General features: G+C 37.2%; 1 protein-coding gene across 1 annotated transcript; it reads left to right on the top strand.

Moving 5' to 3' along the window:
• Positions 1-1,001: 1,001 nt before the first annotated feature.
• Positions 1,002-24,195, top strand: LOC138691795 (uncharacterized). Its single transcript, XM_069814207.1, has 2 exons — positions 1,002-1,152; positions 15,254-24,195. The coding sequence occupies exons 1-2, from the start codon at positions 1,132-1,134 to the stop codon at positions 20,750-20,752; spliced, it is 5,520 nt and encodes a 1,839-aa protein (XP_069670308.1). The 5' UTR covers positions 1,002-1,131; the 3' UTR covers positions 20,753-24,195.
• Positions 24,196-24,560: the final 365 nt, after the last annotated feature.

Raw genomic sequence — 24,560 nt, 5'->3', positions numbered from 1 at the left:
AAACTTAACTTCCTATCCCTTTTCTGTGTTTTGTCTAGTTCTTTGTATCACCGACTCTCTTTCTTCCACGCCCAGGCTCTGAAGGCGAAATTTGCATGTGAGATTCTATGAAAATTTTACTTCTGTAATGAGCTCACACACCATGTTAACACGTTGTAAAAATCTGCACAGCTCTGAAGTACCAATATAATGAAACATATTCTTATTCAGATAAAGTTCCATTGTCGATTTTCCCGGTAAGTTCCGTGCACTGAAGAATTATGATATTCTAAAAGAAATCACACACTTTCTTTGTCTTGAGCAAAGATGTAGACTTCTGGAACGTTACTGCCTTCATAGTTCACACAATGGAAGTGTAAATGTCGGGCTTTGGAATAAACAGCATATGTCGAGTTTTGGAACAATACCTTAACAAAATAAGTCGGGTTTTGGAAAAAACTCCATATTTTAAAGCTTGATTTATGTTAGAAGTATCGAGTTTTTGAGGATGAAATAGTGTTTTTCCAATGTATTTCAACCCAAAGATATAAGAAATGATCGTAACTCATTTTTCGTAAAAATGGCAGATGTCGACTTTTGGAACTATACACCTCAATTGAATGAATACACTTTATTGTTGTGGATTAGTATTCCCAACGTAAGAATTGGACATGTTCTTTATTATGTGCTATAAGGCTACTGTAAGAATATTATGCAACGAATAAATTTATCTATCTCTCTATCTGTCTATCTGTCTGTCTGTCTGTTTGTCTGTCTGTCTGTCTATCTCCCTATCTACCTACCTACCTGCCTGCCTGCCTGCCTGCCTGCCTGCCTGCCTGCCTGCCTACCTGCCTGCCTGCCTGCCTGCCTGCCTACCTGCCTGCCTGCCTGCCTGCCTGCCTGCCTGTCTGTCTGTCTGTCTGTCTGTCTGTCTGTCTGTCTGTCTGTCTGTCCGTCCGTCCGTCCGTCCGTCTGTCTGTCTATCGGTCTGCCTGTATATCTATCCGTCTATCTAAAATCATCATAATCAGCCATTCTCCTTCAATCTTTTTAAGGGCCGACCCAAAATTAATAATAGTCGATATTTGCAGGTTCATTAAATGAATTGAAGGTAGAGTTGATGTCTGCAGCATCATCACTGAAAGAGAAATGTCCACGCATAGGAAACGGGTAAGTATCTGACTCAGAGAACATTTTCCTGATAATATTGTCCTTGTTCCTTTCAAGTAACATTTATGAAGTGTTAAGAGGCTCGTTGTGTAATACTACTACTTCATATTTCATAATGACAGATACTGGACGTGAAGAATCAATTCTGTAGCCGGGAGGAAAAAGGTCTTAAGTAAAAATTTTATACTTTTCAGGAGAGCACTAGAAAGATTGAAATTGGTGTCAATTATAGAGTTCTTTTAATTAAGAGGTTTCTTTCCTGGATATTATTTGTTTATATTTATTCTAAAATAGGTAATGTTGCTCACTTAACAATTTTCTTGATTTTTTCCAAAAATAGCCGCACTTAAGCCCTTATTATTATTAGTATTATTATTATTATAATTATTATTATTATTATTATTATTATTATTATTATTATTATTATTATTTTAAGACTAGAACCCAAACTGAGTAGAAAGGACTATGTAAACAAGACCTTTTTCATGTCAAAAATAAATGGGAAATGTAAATTATTAGGAATGCAAAATAGGTCTTAAACAATATAGAACTGTTTACCTGGTGTTTAAAGTTTCAAAAGGAAAGAGCATCAGTATGTGATTAAATAGCTAAAATACAAGTTAGACCTTTTTAATAAGGTAGCATGTAAAATAAACATGTGATGGTTGTAAGGAATAAAATATTAAATATTCTTAAGTCCTTTATTCTGTGTGTGCTCGATTCAAAAAGTACTCAGGACATTTTGTAACGCTCTATAAATTAAGTCAGGAGTCTTATTTGACTTTAACCGTTTTTTACCAGACTGTAGAGAATTGTTTCCGCTTTCAGAATATATAACAATCTCATTTTCACAAAAAATTGACTTAAGGCCTTTTTCCTCCCGGCCACAGAATTATAAGTATCCTGTCTTTATGGATATTTATGAAAACAATTGACTGTAGTGAACGTTTTCGCTAAACTGGAGAATCTGGTACTGTAACTTTGAACCGTGCCATTACGGTTATGACCAAATTTAATTAAATACACGGTGTCGCCAACATAAGGACATGTTGTTGGTCTGTGGCATTGTTAGAAAGAGAAATTTGATTTTCTTTTCTGTCTACCTCCTTCGTTCTTAATATTACTGACAGATAGCACCACTGTTAGCGACAAGATATATTTGCGTAAATATTGCGAGTAGATTACGTTGCCCAGATGAGGGGCTCGCGACAGGAACGTTTTGCTGTGGCGCATGTGCGGACCTCTCATGTAGTGGCAGCGTGATCCTTACTATCCCTTCTTGCTCCGATAACACATCTTGCATATACGAAGGTTAGGTTTGGTTAGTTTATGTTTGTATTAAGCAAGTCCTTGCGTGCGCAAACAGCCAAGATAATCCTGTTGATCTGGCCCTTCTGATAGTTTTTGTTTCGTAATATTGATAAACAATAATATGATGAAAGCAGTGAATAATTTCATGGCCACTAATTTTTTTTTCGCAAGAGACAAGTTATTTTTTCTAGACCACAAATAAAACTGTAACACGGTCATAATTACGTACTTAACGCATTGGCGAATATTAACGGGAAATTTTCTTTCTTTCATTTGAATTATATTCCCTGAAACACACCTTTTTCTCCCTCTTAATTTTGTTGTGATAACCTACTTTAAGATCTTACTACATCTGCATTTTCTTTTGGTGCATTCAAAACACCGTCGGTATACTGGATAAATCTTAACTTGACTAATGGAGTAAATTATTTAAGAATATAGTCTCGAATTTTACTACTACCATTTCGATTGTCTTTTCTTTGACACGGCCTAGTGACTAGTGGCAGCGAGTAACGTCGGCTACCGATGTTGGTCTACTGTGCATATTATCCAGTTGTTCCAACATTTTAATGTACCTTAACCGAAATTCTTAGGACTAAACTAATTTAATCCAACACAGATATGTAGCTTTCTGCAGGAAAAACCAATTAATTCTACACAGAGGTCGAAGAAAACATACTGTACCATAGCAATTTCTGTAACACGGATCTACAGAAAGAGTACCTACTTTGCTTGACTTTACACCATGTTATGCCTATGTTTAGGAGAAATACAATCTAATGTTTGAAATAAATTTCCTTAGGGAAAAAACTGGCAAGCTGCGTTGGTAGAGCAACTTGTTATGTACTACATGGTTTTGGGTTGAATCCCATGTGCTGATGGGATTTATATCATTCTCTGAATTCCAGACAGCTCTACGATGCACTCAGTCCTCTATGAAATTGAGTAATGGGTCATTGCCTTGCATAAAAGGCAGTTGGAGCATGGTGCCGAGATAATGAAACATAAAACTGTACGTCCATGTCCTCTAAGAGCCATCTTGGCGGGTGAAGGGTTACCTTTATCTTATCCTTAAAATACTAAACAGAATGCATCTTGTTACAGAGTAAAAATCTCCTCCAGCTCAGACATGTGATTATGTATAAGTATTATTGTGCAATATATCTTGTGTTGTAAAAGCTTTGTTAGATAGCTATTATTAGCAAAATTGCGAAAAATTTCATAGAGGAATATTGGAAATTGTAGCAATAACAATACCCCTTTTTTTTTCTTTTTGCTTCTCTTAAGTAAATACATATTTTAAGCTATTTCGCTCCTATGGATGTCCACCAATGCAATGTAAGATCCGTTTAATTTCGATTAGTTGGTTATATATCACCACATTATTGTTTATTTTATTTTATTTTCTGTTTTCACTTACAGTAGATGATTGTAGTTGTTTCTGCCCAGGTAGACAATATACAGTAGCGGCATCATAAATTGCATCACCCTCCAAAATTTGCTATCTTGTAGATTATAGCAATGAAACTCGATGTAGTTACCAGTTTCATTTATATTCAATATACAGTGTTCGACTGCATCATATTGTGTAATAATATTGCATCATATTGCGTCATCTTACGACAACACCATGACATCGTACAAGCAGTTAAAGGAAAGTGTTATTGTAGCTTTAGACTGTGTAGTCGAAGAATTGCAAGAAAAGTGGGCTGCAATCATTCTTCTGTATCGCGGATTCTTACAAGGAATCTTCAAACAGGAGATATTGCAAGAAAAGGGGGAACAGGATTAAAATGTGTCAGTACTCATGCTGAAGACCTAATTTTAAACCTTTTGTGTCTGAGTGATCGTCGAGCAGAATCTAATGATTTGAAACTTGCGTGGGAAGAGCACGGGGTATCAGTGCTAGTGTCAGAACAATGCGAAAGTGGCTTTTTGACAGACCTCGTAAGAAGCCATTGTTAACAACTTAGACGAAAAAAATATATATATTGGCGTGGACAAAAGAGCATTTCAGTGGACAATACTGAATTGGGAAACTGTAATATTCTCCGACAAATCAAAATTCAATTTGCATGGATCAGATGGGAAGCAATTCTATTGCTATAACAATGTTTAATAAGTTACCACAAAGGCACATGATGCAAGTTATATACAATTTTAATCTGTTTTGTGTAACTGGTTAATATACCATCCATTCTATAGTATTAGTGAATTTCTTGACTCCACTGTAAATGTATTCTAAATTTATAAGCTGAATTGTTCTTCATTATTACGATTATTATTAGTATTGGTTATTGTTATTATTATTATTTCCAGTATTGTATTTCATTTGTATTGTTGTATGCATCCGTTTTTATATTTTATGTCAAATATTATTTTATTTTATATCTATTGCAAGAAACTGTTGCTCATGACATTAATAGATTGATTGATTGATTTATTGAATATGTACGACGCCGAAGAAGTGAAACCTACCATCCTGACTGCATTGATACAAAAGTGAAATTTCCTGTTAGTGAAATGGTCTGGGGGTGCATCACAACTAAGAGGGTTGGAAAACTAAAGTTTATAAGTGGTACTGTAAATGCCGAGCGGCACATTGCCATATTATAAGAATATCTAAAAACCATACATCAAAGACAGATTCTGTGGGACACAAAGGTGTATATCTGCAGTGCTTGGGAAAAGTGACATAAGTCAGTTTCCCAAACCTTTTTTGATAATTTATTGACAACTTACACTGGTTGACTGTATGTCGATTTGATTTTTTTCTGTATGAATTACTGTAATGGGAGAAATACTTACGTATTTTTTCCAAGCGAGCAGATGTTCCGTAAGTTGTCAATAAATTATCAAAAAAGGTTTGTGGAAACTGACTTATGTCACATTTTCCGAGCACTGCAGATATTTCAACAGGACTCTCCATCGTACTACACAGCTAAAAAGGTAAATATCTATCTGTTGTCGACCTGATTGTGAAATATTGACATTACCCGTCCGTGTTACGGACTAGCTATTAGATCTGGTGATTAGCTCTGCACTGGGTTAAGAATGAGTGAATGATATACCCGTGATATCCCATGATGGACAAAGGCCTCCTGTGTGAGGAGTAGGAACCCTTTTACAGAGGTAGTTCATGAGTACTTGTTTGGTGAGGCAGTCCAGGCGAGTTGTAGGTACTGTCGTGCAATGTTTATTAATCCTGTTATACTTCACTAATCTTAGCACTTTGTTTTTGGTTGTTTTATGCACTTTGACAAACACTGAGATTAATTACTATTTGCAGTATTATAACTAGCACTTCCATGAACACTGACTTCATTATTCACAAATTGAAACTTTAAGAAACAATGACTTTACTATTTACAATATTCTTACGCATATCTTTGCTATTTTCAAGTAGCATGTTCAAAATCACTAAGTTCACTATTTACAACAGGCTATTTAATATCCTACTGGAAAAATCTTTCTGCATATGCGCGTAGAAATCCACACCAGCAAGGTGCAGTTTGTTGTTTACACAAATGGAACTCTGGATGAGGATGGAGGTGTTGACACAGACTACAACACTATTCTCATGACAGGCGGGAAATGCAAACGTTATTGTGATGACTTCCCAATTTGAAGCACAAGTCCACACCCGTGGAGTAACGGTCACCGCGTCTGGCCGCGAAACCAGGTGGCCCGGGTTCGAATCCCGGTCGGGGAAAGTTACCTGGTTGAGGTTTTTCCGGGGTTTTCCCTCAACCCAACACGAGCAAATGCTGGGTAACTTTCGGTGCTGGACCCCGGACTCATTTCACCGGCATTATCACCTTCATATCTCTCAGACGCTAAATAACCTAGATGTTGATACAGCGTCGTAAAATAACAAAATAAAATAACATTGAAGCACAAGGTGAAGCTGTTGATATTGATGACCAGAATGTTTTCACGACAGGAGGAAAATCCTTACGTTTCTCTCAAAGTGACTCCCCCGAATTAAAGAAGGAGCCTAACTTCAACCAGTTCCCTCATCAGTTCAGGTTCTACACAGAGCAAGCAAGTCGGGAGGACCTTGATTACTTAATCACAACTGAACTTCGTAGAGCACTGGGGACAGATTCCCAGTTCCAGACATTTCTCACTAATATAATGAACTGCAAGAAAGATCCAGGATCTTTTCTCACGGAATGTGTTGACTTTTGGAAAATTATGGTGAAGTGCAGTGTAGGTGACTTAAATAGAGAAAAAGTACATCAGCACGCAAAATTTAATCTGCAATTTGATGAAAGACAGTTACACTTATTTAGACAGCAGTTACCAGAGGGCGGATGACTTCTGAGTCTTCAGAATTCTAACGATCTCACTTGTCCCGAAGTTCACCAAAGCATTCAGAAGAAGATTCTGGTAGATGCCAACGTGTTGGAGGAGAGAATGAGTGAAGTGTTGGCCATGTGGGGTCGGTTGTCTGGATGTGATGTTCTTGTAATTGATGGCTGGGTTGAGACAATAGAAAAAATCATCCACATTTTACGTTCACGAAAGACCCTCGATTCATGACAGTGAGAAGGGGAGAAAATTAAATTTTCTCAGTCACAAAGACGAGCTTGTTTTCGTCAAGTGAATGAGGAATCAAAGAACCTAGTATTCGATTGCAAAATAAATTCCCTGGGTGATTGCATGAAACTTAATACATTAGTTGACAATACAACATTCGATAGAATAGCGAATGCTGAAAATGTAACACAGATCCTTTCTGGAGATGTAGAATGCATTGGAGATAAACTGACTCAACAAAATGAACACTATATACCAATTACGTTTTTTAGTAGAGCAAAAGTGAGTAAGGCAATCTTTTGTGATGATCGAGACTGCTTAGTTGTAAGTGGAGTGTCACTACAGGCTCTGAGGCAAATAGTCTATAATTGGAAAGAAGTAGAAATATATGACGAAAAAAACATTCTGAAGAACGTGTGTGTCGCTGTTTTGTAATACGAGGAAGAGAGGATTTCGAGAATTCCACAAACGTATTTGAAAGAGTGCATTGGCTTCATAAAGAAGAAACTGGTTTTATTTTGAACAAGTCCGATGGCAGTGTGTCCTATATTAAGTCTCACTTAATGGTTGTGATCTCGATCAGAAGTTTGCAGGAAGTGATGATGCTCTCTGCCAAGGTAAATTTGCTTGCGGCTCACCCTGGAATGGAAAAATCAACAGAAATTTTTAATTTAGCTATGGCATTCAAGCAACGTGAACCTTCATGTCGGGTGGTAACTGTAGTTCTAAATGAGCACACCGATTATCTGAGTAACTGTGGAGATTCAGCAGTTGAACTTCTGTTACAGGCACGAAAGTTCACGAGTGACTTCGCTACATCACTGTTCAAACAGTTACAACAAGGTGGCAATATTGTGATACTGATAGATGGATTTGATGAGACCAGCCCAGATTATGCAGAGAAGGTGTTGCACATGTTAAGACAACTTATCATGGAATGTAAATTTAAACAGCTCTGGATCACTTCTCGTTCTTTAATGAAGGACACTCTTGAGGAAAAGTTCTCCTGTCTTTCATTTCAACTGCAGCCTTTCACAAAAGAGGATCAACGTGATTTCCTTGCTAAACTTTGGAATGGTATAAGTGTTGGTCTATATGACTGAGACATATTTATTGCCAATTTCTTCGAAGTGACAGGAAGTTCGTTAAATGACAAACTTGGCCAATTGACAGAAATTCCTCTGCAGAGTCCACACCTGTGGAGTAACGGTCAGCGCGTCTGGCCGCGAAATCACGGGCCAGAGTTCGAATCTCGGTCGGGACAAGTTATCTGGTTGAGGTTATTTCCGGGGTTTTCCCTCAACCCAATAAGAGCAAATGCTGCGTAATTTTCGGTGCTAGACCCCGGACTCATTTCACTGGCATTATCACCTTCATTTCATTCAGACGCTAAATATCCTAGATGTTGATACAGCGTCGTAAAATAACCCAATAAAATAAATAAATAAATTCTCTGCAGACGTTCAAGTTGGCTGAATTATTTCGTAGTGAAACTTCTCATTTTTGCCAGTCAGGTGAGATGAAGTTTGATCGCAAACTGGATTTATTGGATCTGTATAACGGATTTGTGTATACAAAGTGGAATATTTTTTTGTGAAAAAGGTCGAGTAGATGTAACAAATCTGGTGCAGCGTCGGTTACTGTAGCTGGAGAGGGAAGAGTATGAGATAGACCATGTGGCATGTGCCGTGCATTCCTTGTTGAAGACTGAAACTTTAACAAACTACATTTCTCCAATGATGTTATGAGTCGAGTTGAACGTTTCCAGGACCAATTTAGAAATGGAAATTAGAAGAGTGGAATTCTTGCTCAAATTGTAAATTCCACAGCAGTACTTTTCTAGAGTACTTTGCCGCGAAGCAGTTCATAAAATATTTCAAAGGTGAAAGAGAATATGTAGATGAGATATTATTTAGAGAAGAGTTCGTATTCGTGTAAGAATTTTTATAGGATTCTAGTAGAAGGATTTGATTTGCATACTGGCATTCTAAATGAAGACAAAGATTGTGTTCTCGAATTGTTGTCATCCCCTGAATCCGATGTGATGAAAAGGATAAGGGTGGAAGGACACCCTTGCACTTGGGAGTTATCAATCACACTGAAAGTAATTTTTCACCAAATAATGCTATGTGTGAAATCATGGAGCTACTATTCCAAAAACATTATGATAGTAGAGTTAAAGATGGAGTGTTCCACTGGCGACCCCTGACACTTGCTGACAAGATTCAAGCGTGGTCAGCTGTTGACATGCTCCTGGGTAGTGATGCTGAAAGTAGTAACATTATATTCACTATGGAATTGATTAAGAGTGATGAGGGTAATAACTTTTTGTGTGTAGAGTTTTGAAAATTATTGCATTACAGGGATATATCAATACTGCGAAATTGATATTTAATTGTGGCATATGTGTGTATCATACCATTAAAACATAATGTTAATGCGTATGGGAGATATGTTGCTGCCACAATGTTACACATAGCATCTTCTGCGGGACAAATGAAGTTGGTCAAATTTTTCCTCGAGGATGAAGAAACAGAAGAATTTATAAAGAAAAGAGCTTTGGCATGGGCTCTCCCCCAACATCATCTAAAAACTCAGAATACTTCAGCATTTACAAAAGATTCTGACTACAAAACACCTTTGTCATGGGCTGCTTACAGATGTGATCTAGAAATGGTGAGCCTGCTAGTTGAGAAAGGTGCAGATGTTAATACAGACTATGCGCGGACACTAACTCCTTTGTATTATACAGTTTCTAGTAACCATGTGAATGTTGTGCAGTTCTTAATAGATAGTGGCGCTGATGTTAATGCGTGTAAAAATGGTGACAGTCCTATATCCGTTGCTGCACAATAAGGTAATGTGGATTTAGCGAAACTCCTATTGGATAAAGGCGCTGATGTTAATGCATGTAACAGGAATGTTGAAGGTCCAATGTTTTCTGCTGCAGGAAGTCTTAACTTACATTTTGTGAGAGTCGTAATGGACAAAGGCGCTCTTGCTAATGCATGTAACAAAAATGGTGTACGTCCAAGAAATAATGTAGAATTTGTGAGACTCCTAAATGATAAGGATGCTGATGTTAACGCATGTAACAAAAACGGTAAAAATCCAATATTCCCTACTCCAAAAAGAGGTAATGTGAATATTGCGAGACTCCTAGTGGGTAAAGGCGCTGATGTAAATGCATGTAACAAAAATAGTGAACGTCCTTTATTCACTGTTGCAAAAAGAGATAATGTGCGTATTTAGAGACTCCTAATGCTTAAGGGCGCTGATGTTAATGCATTTAACAAAAATTGTGAAAGTACTATATTCGCTGCTGGAGGAAGAGGTAATGTGGATATTACGAGACTCATAACAGATAGAGTCGCTGTTGAGAATATATATAACAAGAATGGTGTAAGTCCAATATTCGCTGCTGCAGGAAGTGGTAATTTAGATATTGTGAGACTCCTAATGGATAAAGGCGCTGATGTTAATGCATGTAACAAGATTGGTGACAGTCTAACATTTGCTGTTGCACAAGGATGTAATGTCGATATTGTGAGATTCTTAATGGATAAAGGCACTGATGTTAATAAATGTAACAAGTATGGTGAAAGTCCAATATTTGCAATTGCAGAAAGAGGTAATGCGGATATTGTGAGACTCCTAATGGATAAAGACTCTGATGTTAATGCGTGTAACAATATTGGTGAAAACCTAATATTCGTTGCAGCAAAAGGAGGTAATTTGGTAATTGTGAGTCTCCTAACAATCGAGATGATTTTTCAATATTTGTAGGAGTGGATGTAGAGATGGAAAAATGTATGGCAAATCAGTACTTTTCAAACAGTTCCGAGAAACAGTTACAAAAAGAAAGCAGCAATTCGGAAACATCGTGTTTCAAAATTACATTCGGAGTTCCTGATAGCTGGTTTCCCATGGGAACCAGAGTAACATACATCCTCTTTTAGTCGAAAAACTCCAGATACTTTCTCAGAGATCAGAGCTATTCCAGCCACAGTTGCATGTGTTGGGGAGAGCATTTCCTTGAATCAGGGTTGCCTTATGTCCTCTTTACCCCGGATATATCCTCTTTTTTGTTAAAAAAAAAAAGGCATCGGAGCGGGTTTTCTTTTCGGAGTAAAAAAATCAAAGTTTTCCATATTTCGTACAAGCACTTAAAATTTTAAATGTTAAAAAAAATAAAACAAACAAACAAACAAACAAACAAAAATAACCCCTTTAAGTAACAATCCACCCACGATTTAAATCATGATCAATATTCGATACTCATACACGTCAATTCTGACCGATCAGTTGATTTCGCATAAAACAATAGAAAATAATCTTGTCTCTTGCTCACCGTGTCTTTTTATTGCTGAATCTTGCTGCGTGCAGTTGTGTTCTTTACCTAAGTATTGTGTTTCTTTAGGTGCATTTGAAAACAGAAATTCCGAAGAGAAAATGCAAGTTTACTGATGAACTTTCACAAAAATAATGTTGTTTCATGAAGGACCTGACGATTTTGAAGCTGAATGTACTGTTTGCAGTGCGGGTACTTACGGTTCGGTAGCAAAGGGTCTTTATGTTTGGAAGCCCGTATCGAAACTTCGAAACACATACAAAATATGTTCGAGGAGAAAAATGTTCTTATAAACGTCTTCGCTCAACCTGATCCAGTGATGAGATTCCTGCAGCTGAAGGGACTGTAGCATTTCATTGTGTGAAAACAATAATAGTAACAAATCGACAGACTGTACTAGGTTGTTTTTTATTTTAGTAGGTTATTTTACGACGCTTTATCAACAACTTAGGTTATTTAGTGTCTGAATGTGATGAACGTGATAATGTCGGCGAAATGAGTCCGGGATCCAGCACTGAAATTTACCCAGCATTTGCTCATATTGATTTGAAGGAAAACCCCGGAAAAAAGCTTAACTTTCCCCAACCGGGAATTGAACCCGGTCCACTTGGTTTCGCGGCAAGATTCGCTAACCGTTACTCCACAGGTGTGGACAGACTGTATTAGTGCTCTGATGAAAAAGCATTTCCAGTGTCAAGTGCTCAACACAAACAGAAGAAATCGTGAACTCGGTAGTTTCTTCCCACGTTGTTGATGTCATAGAAAATTCACACTGAATGGCATTTAATTTTGTGGTGTAGCCACTGATTCCAGCAATCATCTTGCAGTATAAATGTTCCCATTCATGATTCAATATTTGACTGCAAAAATGTGGTATACAGACTAAGTTTCTGGACATAAAAATACCCCAATGAAGAGGCTAGGCTCTAACTATTACAGACTATGTTCACAGTACTCTTACAATGTTTGATCCAATTGACAAAACTGTTTCTTTTTGTGGCGACAAGTACAACACCATGTTTGGTGGGGTAGCAAGAACTTCTACAAATTGCCAAATTTCAACAATCTACAAAACGTTCTTTGAGTAATTTTAGTGTGTTTTAGTATGTGTTGTTTCTACAATATTTCGAGTGTATTCCAACTTACCATAGATGAAATGTAGAGCCAAGGTACCTCAGTAGTTGAGTTGTGTCGGTACTTGTTAATGTAAAACCCTCAATTGGAGATAGAAAAATGCTGTCCAAATTGAAGAAGTATGTACGAACTTCAGCCAAACAATTTCACAACTTTATTCATCGTGCCTAAATTATTTGAACATGTTGGTTGAACAGTTAATGAATTACCTCCATTCAGTTTATACATAGGCGGAGTTATGGGGGCGGCATGGGGGGGCACTGCACCCTCCGGGGGGGGCACTGCACCCTTCGAAACTTGTCTGAACTCTTTTTTTTTCTATTAACGTTAGAAAATATTCAATTCAAACGATCTGTTTTGCTTTTATTTTTGATTAAGTTTGTGTGCTTAAATTTATGTATTAATGTCTTCAGATCATGTGTCTGGACTATAATATTTATTTTAAATTCCTGAATGTTTAAGAATGTCTATACCTTAGTTGAGAAATGTAAGCATTATAATGTTTATTTTCTAACAACCTGTACTTCTGTGTTAGAAGTCTGGGGTGTTGAGGCCGCCACTTGCAGATATATGAATAACATACTCCACAACAATGCAGAAAAAGGTGTTCCCGGTAAAGCGTGTAAACATACAGTAAAGACGAGATTAAATAAAATAACTGGACTTTACATTTCATATGATATCTTCAGTATGGTGAGCTTCATATAAAAAGTTTCTGTTAGCACTGTTACGTAGTGTTATTGAGGCATGCATGTGTTTCTGTATGATATGGATGTACGTCGCGGATATGGATGTAACACTGTAAGAAATATGCCCTCCGAAATTACCTTTATTAAATGATCACATTCTGATATACTGTACCACGGTCAAGCTATAATGGGGGGAGGAGGTAAATGATGTCCCCCATAACCCCGTTATATGGGGATTCAGGGGTTTAGCTTTGTCCCCAAAGGAAAGAGTTCTCTCTCCTCCTGTGGTTGTATGAGTCTGAATGGTTCAATAATTTGGAAAACAATTTGAACTTGCTATTCAGTATCTTATTTCAAAGGGAATGAGTATTAATGATACAAAATATGTTGACTATATTTGCCGTCTACAACGATTTCTGAAAGGAAATGGAACTAATAATTAATGGGCCCTGTTTCAAACTAGCACACGAAAAATGGGCTCGCTACTTCAGTACAGGTGAAAATGCTATTAATCACCCTGAATTATTGAAACTTGTCCAGTTTTGTTTTGCTATTCCAATTCATAATGGCAATGTAGAGAGAATATATTCTTTAATACAGGCACAGTAGTCCAAAGAAAGGAACAGGCGAATTCCTGATTCTGTTAAGAATATTGTAACTTTTGTACAACAACAATGTGACTTTTATTTCTAACTTTAACCTCACATCCGTCAATAATGGGTATTCCACTCAACACAGAACGACAATTCACGTGTATTATTGAGAAGAACAACAATGTACTCTTAATTTAAACTAATGTTCACAAAGCACTATGTACAAAACAAAACTGTCAGTTCTCAGTTCACAGTTCGTTCGCCTTGGCTAGTTGTTCTAGCTCACTCACTCAAGTTCACTGTGCGTCGAACCCCAAGCCTTCCAGATACAGTTCACTGCACTGTAGACTTTCGGATAAGCCGCTCTCGCCTGGACGTTGCCACAGTTACGGATCAACTCAAGTTCACTGCATGTCGAACTCAAGACTTCCATGTACCTTTGACTGCACTTCGAACCCAAGACTTCCGGTTACAGTTCAGTGCACTTCGAACTCAGATCCTCTGCATGGGTCTTCGATATCCAAGACAAGACTAACTAGCTCTCTCGCAGCTAACTGGCTACTCACACACTGGCCTCCGTCGGCACTCACGGTGTTATTTATTTACCCGATTATCTAGAATGTTCTGCGTCGCGTAGCTTCTAGACCTCCAGAACAATCGGCCTCCGACATTTCCTTACTTCCGCTTTCTCCCTCCGCACTGCGGTTAGTGTCTCGTAGTTTTCCCTTCCCCTTGCCTCGTACCGCGCTAGAGTCAGGGGTTCGTGTTTCCCGGCGGTCAGAATATTCCGGCCTGCCGTCAAAATATTTTAAATCTTCAATATAATTTAAAAGATACGTCTTATGAAGAGTTCTACCATTATGTGAAAGGAATGCCAAAATTGTTGAATAAAATAGAATCATGTAATAAATAAGATTCGACAGAAACAAAAGAAAAAAATACTGGTTATATACCGCATTGAACTGTATTTAGAGATGTACTTGCGACAAGTTTCATTAAATTGTCTCAAATTAATGTAAAGATATATTTTGGCATAATATTTTACCACGAATATGCATTTTCGTGTACAAATGTAATGGGTATGTTAATTTGTTCGATTTATAAAGAAGTGTTTCCTTTTTTTTCATCTCAGAAAGTATGGTAACCTTGCCTTCAATGCCACTATGACCCATCACCAAGATGAGTTTTACTTGACCATGTTCTGCACCGTGATTACGTATTATGTTTTGGAGTTTGCAGAATTGCAAACTGATGGAGGAATTGAGTATCAGAGACAGGAAATTTTTATATTAATATATTATCTATTTCTTCAATATTTAAGTTAATTGGAAGGAATTGTAACCTAATTATACAGTAGTTGAAAATATATATAATTTTACTCGCCGCATTACACGTATGACTTCATATAACAGATTATATATTTCAAAGCGTGAGTCTAAAGCATCTTACACAGTTACTGCTTATGTTTTGTTCATTTACAGGATTACGAGAAGACAGATGGAGCCTGCGGGATTGAAGGGTATCTGTATGAAGTCAAAATGGCTGGACTTCTCTTCCTTAAACTAATCAATGAGAGAAAGAGCTTTCATATTGCCTCCAACATGAATGCGGCTGGAAAGTTCGATGATTTAGTGCTGTGCATTGATGGTAAAGCAGCTTTTGTACAGTTGAAACATAAGCTAGGGGCACAAGTCTCAGCAGAAAAGAGATTGTACACATTACGCAGAATCTTCGCAATGGAGAAGTACTACAGTTCTTACTACAATCTCAAGAAAAATTGGGAAGAGAAAACTGATCTACAACTGTGGGGTCCAATCCGCGATGTGCAGTTTGTTGTTTACACAAATGCTGTTGTGGCTGTAGGTGAAGCTGTTGATACTGATGACCAGAATGTTCTCATGACAGGAGGAAAATCCTTACGTTTCTCTGAAAGTGACTTCCCCGAATTAAAGAAGGAGCCTGACTTCAACCAGTTCCTCCAACAGTTCAGGTTATACACAGAACAAGCAAGTGAGAAGGAGCTTGATTTCTTAATCACAACTGAACTTCTTAGGGCATTGGGGACGGATTCTCAGTTTCAGAAATTTCTGACCAATATAACGAACTGGATGAAAGGCCCTGGTTCTTACCTCACGGAAAATGTTGAGTTTTGGAAGAATATAGTCAAGTGTAGTGTCGACGACTTAAACAAAGCAAAAATAGATCATCTCGCAAAATTTAATCTGCAATTTCATGAAAGAGAGTTAAGCTTATTTAGACAGCACTTACCAGCGGGAGGAGGACTTCTTAGTGTTCAGAATTCTAATGTTCTCACTTGTCTCAAAGTTCACCAAAGCATTCAGGAGAAGATTCTGGTAGATGCCAACGTGCTGGAGGATAGAATAAGTGAAGTGTTGGCCTTGTGGGGTCGGTGGCCTGGATGTGATGTACTTGTAATTGATGGCTGGGTTGAGATAATAGAAAACATCGTCCACAATTTAGGTTCAGGAAAGACCCTTGTAGTGATTCATGACAGTGAGAAATGGCGAAAATTAAATTCCCTCAGTCACAAAGACGAGTTTCATTTTGGGCAACTGAATGACGAATCAAAGATCCAAGTATTAGATTGCAAAATAAATTTCCAGGGTGATTACATCAAACTTAATACACTAGTTGACGACACAACATTCGATAGAATAGCGAGCGCTGAAATTTTAACTGAGATCCTCTCTAGAGTTGTAGCAAGCATTGGAAACAAACTGACTCAACAAAATGAACACTATATACCCCGTAAGTTCTTTAGTAGAGAACATGTGAGTCAGACAATCTTTTCTGCTGATCGAGATTGCTTAGTTGTAAGTGGAATATCATTAGATGCTCTGAGGCAAATAGTCCATCGTAGGAAAGTAGTAGAGATATTTGACGAAACGAAACATTCTGAAGAAGGTGTATGTCGCTGTTTTTTAATTCGAGGAAGAGAGGATTTCGAGAAGGCCAAAAGCGTATTTGAAAGAGTCCATTGGCTTCATAAAGGAGAAAATGGTTTTATTTGGAAAGAGTCCGATGGCAGTGTGTCCTATATTAAGTCTCACTTATTGGATCTGATATCGATCAGAAGCTTGCAAGAAATGATGCTGCTCTCTGACAAGGTCAAGTTGCTTGTGGCTCACCCTGGAATGGGAAAATCGACAGAAATTTTTAATTTAGCTCAGGAATTCAAGCGACGTGAACCTGCATGTTGGGTGATCACTGTAGTTCTGAATGCACACACGGATTACCTGAGTAACTGTGGAGATTCAGCAGTTGAACTTCTGTTACAAGCAGGAAAGTTCACGAGTGACTTCGCTTCATCACTGTTCAAACACGAGTTACATCATGGTGGCAATATTGTGATACTGATAGATGGGTTTGATGAGATCAGCCCAGATTATGCAGAGAAGGTGTTACACTTGTTAAGACAACTTATTATGGAATGTAAATTTAAACAGCTCTGGATCACTTCTCGTTCTTTAATGAAGGACACTCTTGAGGAACACTTCTCTCGTCTCTCATTTGAATTACAGCCTTTCACAAAAGAGGATCAACGTAATTTCCTTGCTAAACTTTGGAATAATATAAATGTTGGTCTGTATGACTTAGACATGTTTATCGCCAAATTGTTCGAAGCGACAGGGGATTTGTTAAATGACAAACTTGGCCAATTCACAGAAATTCCTCTGCAGACTTTCATGTTGGCTGAAGTATTTCGTAGTGAAGCTTCTCATTTTTGTCAGTCAGGTGAGATGAAGTTTGACCGCAAACTGGATTTGTTGGATCTTTATAATGGATTCGTGAATGCAAAGTGGAATGTCCTTGTTTATGAAAAAGGCCGAGTAGATATAACAAATCTGGTGCAACATCGGTTACTGCAGCTGCAGTGGGAAGAATATGAGGAAGACCATATGGCATGTGCCGTGCATTCCTTGCTGAAGACTGAAGACTTTAACAAATTACATTTCTCCAGTGATGTTATAAGAAAAGTTGAAGGTTTCGAGGATCGATTTAGAAATGGAAATGAGAAGAGTGGATTTGTTGCTCAAATTATAAATTCCACACCAGTGTTCATTCACAGAACGTTTCTAGAGTTCTTTGCCGCGAAGTGGTTCACAAAATATTTCAAAGATGAAAGAGAATATGTAGAAGAGATATTATTTAGAGAAGAGCTCTTAATCGTTAGAGAATTCTTTGATAGGATTCTAGCAGAAGGATTTGAATTGCATACTGCCATTCTAAATGATGACAAAGAATATATTCTCAAATTGTTGTCATCCTCTGAATGTGATGTGAATGAAAAGGATAAGGGTGGGAGGACACCCTTGCACTTGGTAGTTATCAGTCACACTGAAATTCATGATTTTTCACGAAATAAATCTAGATGTGAAATCATGGAGCTATTACTGCAGAATCATTGTGATTGTAGGGTTGAAGAGGGAGTGTTCCACTGGCGACCCCTGACACTTGCTGACAAGATACAAGCGTGGTCAGCTGTTGACATGCTGCTGGGCTGTCGTGCTGAAAGTAGTGACATGATATTCACTATGGAATTGATCAAGGGTAAAGATGGTAATGAATTTTTGTGCAAAGTTTTATATATTGTTGCATCACAGGGATATATGAATATTGCGAAATTGATGTTCAATTGTGGCATATGCGTGAATTATCCTATTCCAGTATTTGCTCTTTTTGATTTTTATGGGCCAAATATTACTGCCACAATGTTACACATAGCGTCTTTTGGAGGACAAATGAAGCTGGTCGAATTTTTGCTCGAAGTTGAAGAAATAGAAGGATTTATAAAGAAAAGGACTTTGTCAAGGGTTCTCCCCCCACAGCATCTAGAAACTCAGAAGACTTTGGCATTTACTGTCAAAGTGCGTTTAGAAACAGAAGACTCTGATTATAGAACATCTTTGTCGTGGGCTGCTTACAAAGGTGATCTAGAAATGGTAAGCTTGCTAGTTGTGAAAGGTGCAGATGTTAATACAGATGATGCGTTGAAACTAACTCCTTTGTATTATGCAGCTTCCCGTCGCCATGTGAACGTTGTGCAATTCTTAATAGAAAGTGGCGCTAATGTTAATGCATGTAACTGTTACGGTGACAGTCCAATACACGTTGCTGCACTGCAAGGTAATGTGGATTTAGCGAAGCTCCTATTGGATAAAGGCGCTGATAATAATCCAAGTAACAAAAATTATGTAAGTCTTTTATTAGCTGCAGCAAGAGGAGGAAATTTGGATATTATGAGATTCCTAATGGATAAAGGCGCTGATGTTAATGCATGTACTAAAAATGGTGAAAGTCCTTTATTAGCAGCAGCAGAAGAAGAAAATGTGGATATTGTGAGATTCCTAATGGATAAAGGCGCTGATGTTAATGCATGTACTAAAACTGGTGAAAGTCCTTTATTAGCTGCAGCAGGGACAAGAAATGTGGATATTGTGAGATTCCTAATGGATAAAGGCGCTGATATTAATGCACGTAATAAAAACGGTAAAAGTCCTTTATTAGCTGCAGCAAGAGGAGGAAATGTGGATATTGTGAGATTCCTAATGGATAAAGGTGCTGATGTTAATGCATGTACTAAAAATGGTGAAAGTCCTTTATTAGCTGCAGCAGAAGGAGGAAATGTGCATATTGCGAGACTCCTATTGGATAAAGGCGCAGATATGAATGTATATAACGAGAGTGGTATAACTCCAATATTCGCTGCTGCAGGAATAGGTAATATAGAAATTGTAAGACTCCTAACCAATAAAGGTGCTGATGTTAATGCATGTAACGAGAGTGATGAAACTGCAATATTCTTTGCTGCAGGAAGAGGTAATTTAGATATTGTGAGACTCCTATTGGATAAAGGCGCTAATGTTAATGCATGTGACAAGAGTGGTGGAACTCCAATATTATCTGCTGCAAGAGAAGGAAATGTGGATATTGTGAGACTTCTAATGGATAAAGGCGCTGATGTTAATGCATGTAACAAGAATGATGAAACTACAATATTCTTTGCTGCAGGAATAGATAATTTAGAAATTGTGAGACTCCTATTGGATAAAGGCGCTAATGTTAATGCATGCGACAAGAGTGATGGAACTCCAATATTCGCTGCTGCAGAAGCAGGAAATATGGATATTGTGAGACTCCTAATGGATAAAGGCGCTGATGTTAATGCATGTAACAAGAATGATGAAACTACAATATTCTTTGCTGCAAGAGGAGGTAATTTAGATATTGTGAGACTCCTAATGGATAAAGGCGCTGATGTTAATGCATGTGACAAGAGTGGTGGAACTCTAATATTCTCTGCTGCAAGAGGAGGAAATGTAGATATTATGAGACTCCTAATCGATAAAGGCGCTGATGTTAATGCACGTAACAATAATGATGAAACTGCATTATTCTTTGCTGTAAGAAATGGTTATTTAAGTATTGTGAGACTCCTAATGGATAAGGGCGCTGATGTTAATGCACGTAACCATGTTGGTGAAAGTCCAATATTGACTGCTGCGGAAACAAGTTATTTGGATATTGTCAGATTCCTAATGGATAAAGGCGCTGATGTTAATGCATGTAACAATATTGGTGAAAGTCTAATATTCTCTGCTGCACGAGGAGGTATTGCGAATCTTGTGAGTCTCCTAATTGATGAAGGCGCTGATGTTAATGCATGTAACAATATTGGTGAAAGTGTAATATTCGCTGCAGCACGAAGAGGAATGTTGGATATTGTGAGACTCCTAATGTATAAAGGCGCTGATGTTAATGCATGTAACAATATTGGTGAAAATGTGATGTTCGCTGCAGTAGAAGGAGGTGAGGTGGGTCTTGTGAGTTTCCTAATTTATGAAGGCGCTGATATTAATGCATGTAGCAAGAATGGTGATAGTCCATTGTCAAAAGCATTAAGAATGGGTTACCTAGATATTGTAGATCTCTTAATTGATAAAAGTGCTAGTGTTTAATTATGTACACAATCAAGATGGCTTTCCAATTTTGTAGGAGTGGATGTAGAGATCGAAAAATGTATGAGAAATCAGTACTTTTCGGACAGTTCGGAGAAACAGTTACAAGAGAGCAGCAATTCGGAAACTTCCTGTTTCAAAATTACATTCGCTGTTCCAGATGGATGGTTTGTCATGAGAACCAGTGTACTGTACATACCTTCCATCCTCTTTTAGTCGAAAGACTCCAGATACTTTCCCAGAGATCAGAGCTATTCCAGCCACAGTTGCCTGTTTTGGGGAGAGCATGGAATTTTTAACTCCAATGAATTTCTGATAGTTCCTTATAGACGTTTTCTAATGGGAACCAGAATACTGTACATACCTTCTATCCTCTTTTTGTCGAAACAATCCACATACTTTCTCAGACACCAGAGCTGTTCCAGCGAATATGTCCACATTTGCGTGTGTTGGGGAGAGCATGGAATTTTTAACTCCAATAATTTTCAGGGTTTGTTTCAGTAATTAAACAATAACTTCGAATAATCAACTTCATATTCTTTGCTATATATGTTCCAACTGGAATCAGTACCATTTCCAATTGTAAGATTATTTTGCCTGTTACATTCCAAGATCATTCTTAAGTTATAGATCAAGTGAGATAAAAATTATAAAACTCTTTCTAATTTCTGAATCACCTTTACTTGTCCTTCATGCCACTAACATATTACTGGAGGGAAAAAGGGAGGAAATTTATTGGTTCACACGAATGCAAGACTACTGCTAAGTCATCACAAGACAACTGACGAACAACCAAGCGTGTACACGAAAAATGTATGATGTTGTATTGTGTTGTAAATTTTGTATACCGGTAATATATATTGCAAAAGTAGCCAAACTAACCTGAGTGTTCGTTACAAATAAAATGTTGAAACATTAATAGAGATTAATATCGCATAATATTAATATCAATTATTCAACCGAAGAGATGATTCAGTAATAAAATTATTATGTTTTGTAGTCTGTTCTTATAAATTACTGCAGATATACCTGACTATAACAGCTGTCATGGTTCAATAACATACTGGGATTTTTTTACAACTAATTCTGGAATAACCTAACAGCTGATTGTTACGTTATGTCAGATTCTTGCTGTCATTTCGGAATTGTTCTTTGGAATTGGAAGACTCGGAACAGTTCTGGGAAAAATGTTTATAGAGCTCTGCATTTTGTTAGGAATGACCCACTGAAAGTCATGATAATGCGCTGGATCAGTCTCTCACTCCACAGACTGGCTGCCGAGTGTTCTGACTCCGTAGAAACCAAACACCCAACTGAAGCATCACGATGACTGTCATCCCCGTCATATGCAGGGTACCACAGACTGAAAACAGTCTTCAATCAATGTTTACAATATGCACTGTGGAAATTATTAACCTGTCCGACACCCTGTCGCCTGTTAGCGAATCTTCTAGGTGTACTGGCAATCACATTGAATAAAAAATTATAATGAAATATTTAAATAATAAATTAATAAATCAATAAAATATAGTTTTAACAAACTATGTTGTCTATGAGAATATAAATATACGGTCTTGCTAATCAAAACTCTATATACAGATGTTTAACTATCTCATACGTATACAATGAGTAGCTCGTTTACAAGTCATGTGTAAATTCCTTACTAATAATCACTACATACGTCTTGTATTACAGTGTAACTGTTACACAGCTACGTCATAGTTTCGTCATTAATTCATTACGATAGGGAGCAGAAAATCTGGTAGAGCGCTCTGGTGTGCCGTGTTAAGTATCGATAGTACAACTGTCTCTGATCGATTAGCACATTATGTTTTGGTGAAGGAGTACAAGCTACAGCAATATTATTCTATGCTCTTTGATTTGTTCTTCTGTGGTTACAAGACAACCATCATAATAAAATGACAGTTTATACGAACAGCTGTTAGAGGGGCGATCATTTTTTCTCTATATACAACGTTTAAACAAGGAGTTTCGTGTATATAACTACTGCAAAGCAATTCCCATTGTATAGTTACAGGCTGTTTATATATCCATTGCTTATGCATAGTTTATTAGCAGGGAAAGGATTTATATGTAAATACATATTTACTTATAAAGCTAATATAATTTATATTTTGCATTATCTTTATGTTTCACAATGTGTAGGGTTGAAAAATCCTACTTTTATTTTCCATATTTTTCCATATTTTAGAGTTTAGTACATATTTTCGTTAATTTCCATATATTTTCCATATTTCATATAAAACAGTCCATATTATATTAGGTTTAACAATAAAACAAAACAAAATTCCATTAACTTTTAAAAATACATTTCAACAATAGAGATTTAAACACATGTTCAGTAATCCCTTTAACATCAGAGTTATTTGAAAATTAGCAGTCCTATCAACAATGGGAAAGTAAGTTACAAAACTGTATTAATTTAATTTAAAATTTTTAACAGACTTCAGTTGTGCAGCTCAACAGTTAAATGCCAGTCAGAGTACACATAGGTTCAGTTTTGTAAATCATACTATAAAGACGGTAAATATGCCAAAAGTACGTCATTCAGTCAATTTAAAATCAAAACTAACAAGTTACATTTCAGAATTTAAAGAAGATGGTTTATCAACTGACAATAAAATATTATTTTGTAATTTGTGTCAGTGTGCAGTATCATCTACATAAAAGTTCCTGGTGCAACAACACATTACAACTAGTAAACATCAGGCCAACAAACAACTAAATTCCAAGCAGAGACAATTGTTTTTAACACAACCAACAACATCGAATGTAAGATCTGAGTTTAATATCGACCTGTGCCGTTCTCTCATCTCTGCTGATATTCCTCTCTACAAACTAAAGAATAAGGTCTTCAGGGAATTCCTTGAAAAATATACTCAACATACAATCCCGGATGAGTCAACACTTAGGAAGACGTATGCTCCATCCATCTACGATGAGACAATACAGAAGATAAGAGATGAAATTAAAGATAGTTCAATTTGGGTTTCCATTGATGAGACTCCCGACAAAGAAGGTAGACTTGTTGGTAATGTAGTTATCGGTTTGTTAAGTGAACAATATTCTGAACGAATTCTTTTACATTGTGATGTTCTAGAAAAGTGCAATAACAAAACTATAGTTAAACTGTTCAACGAAGCTATGGGTATCCTGTGGCCAAAGGGTATTATGTACGATAATGTGTTATTCTTTATTAGCGATGCTGCCCCTTATATGGTCAAAGCTGGACAAGCATTATCTGTTGTATATCCTAAATTGACTCATTTTACTTGTGTGGCGCATGCATTTCATCGTGTGGCAGAAGTGGTCAGAGACAATTTCCCTAAAGTAGATTTGTTGATTTCATCAGTGAAAAAAGTATTTCTCAAAGCTCCCAGTAGAGTTAACGTGTTGAAAGAAATGTACCCTGAAATTCCATTGCCACCAAAGCCAATTTTAACTAGATGGGGTACATGGCTAGAAGCAGTTGAATATTATGCCGAACATATAGACTCTATTAACAATGTTCTCCTTGCATTGGACTCTGAAGATGCAGTCTCAATTGATACTGCGAAAACAGTTACCTGTGACATAAGTGTGAAGAATGACTTAGCTCACATTCAGCATACATTTTCATGCATCATAAAAACGCTCAAAAGTCTCCAAAATAGGCACCTTTCACTATCTGAAAGTTTTGAAATTATAAATAGTACTGTGGAACAACTGAATCGTGGTAGAGGTAAAGTTGCAGATGCAGTAAGAGCTAAGGTGGACACTGTACTTTCAAAAAACCCTGGATATGAAG

This window comes from Periplaneta americana, chromosome 16 (genome assembly GCF_040183065.1).
Source record: "Periplaneta americana isolate PAMFEO1 chromosome 16, P.americana_PAMFEO1_priV1, whole genome shotgun sequence".
Classification (NCBI taxonomy): Eukaryota; Metazoa; Arthropoda; class Insecta; order Blattodea; family Blattidae; genus Periplaneta; species Periplaneta americana.
The sequence above is the reverse complement of the archived record's forward strand: the minus strand, read 5'-3'. Positions and strand labels throughout refer to the sequence as shown.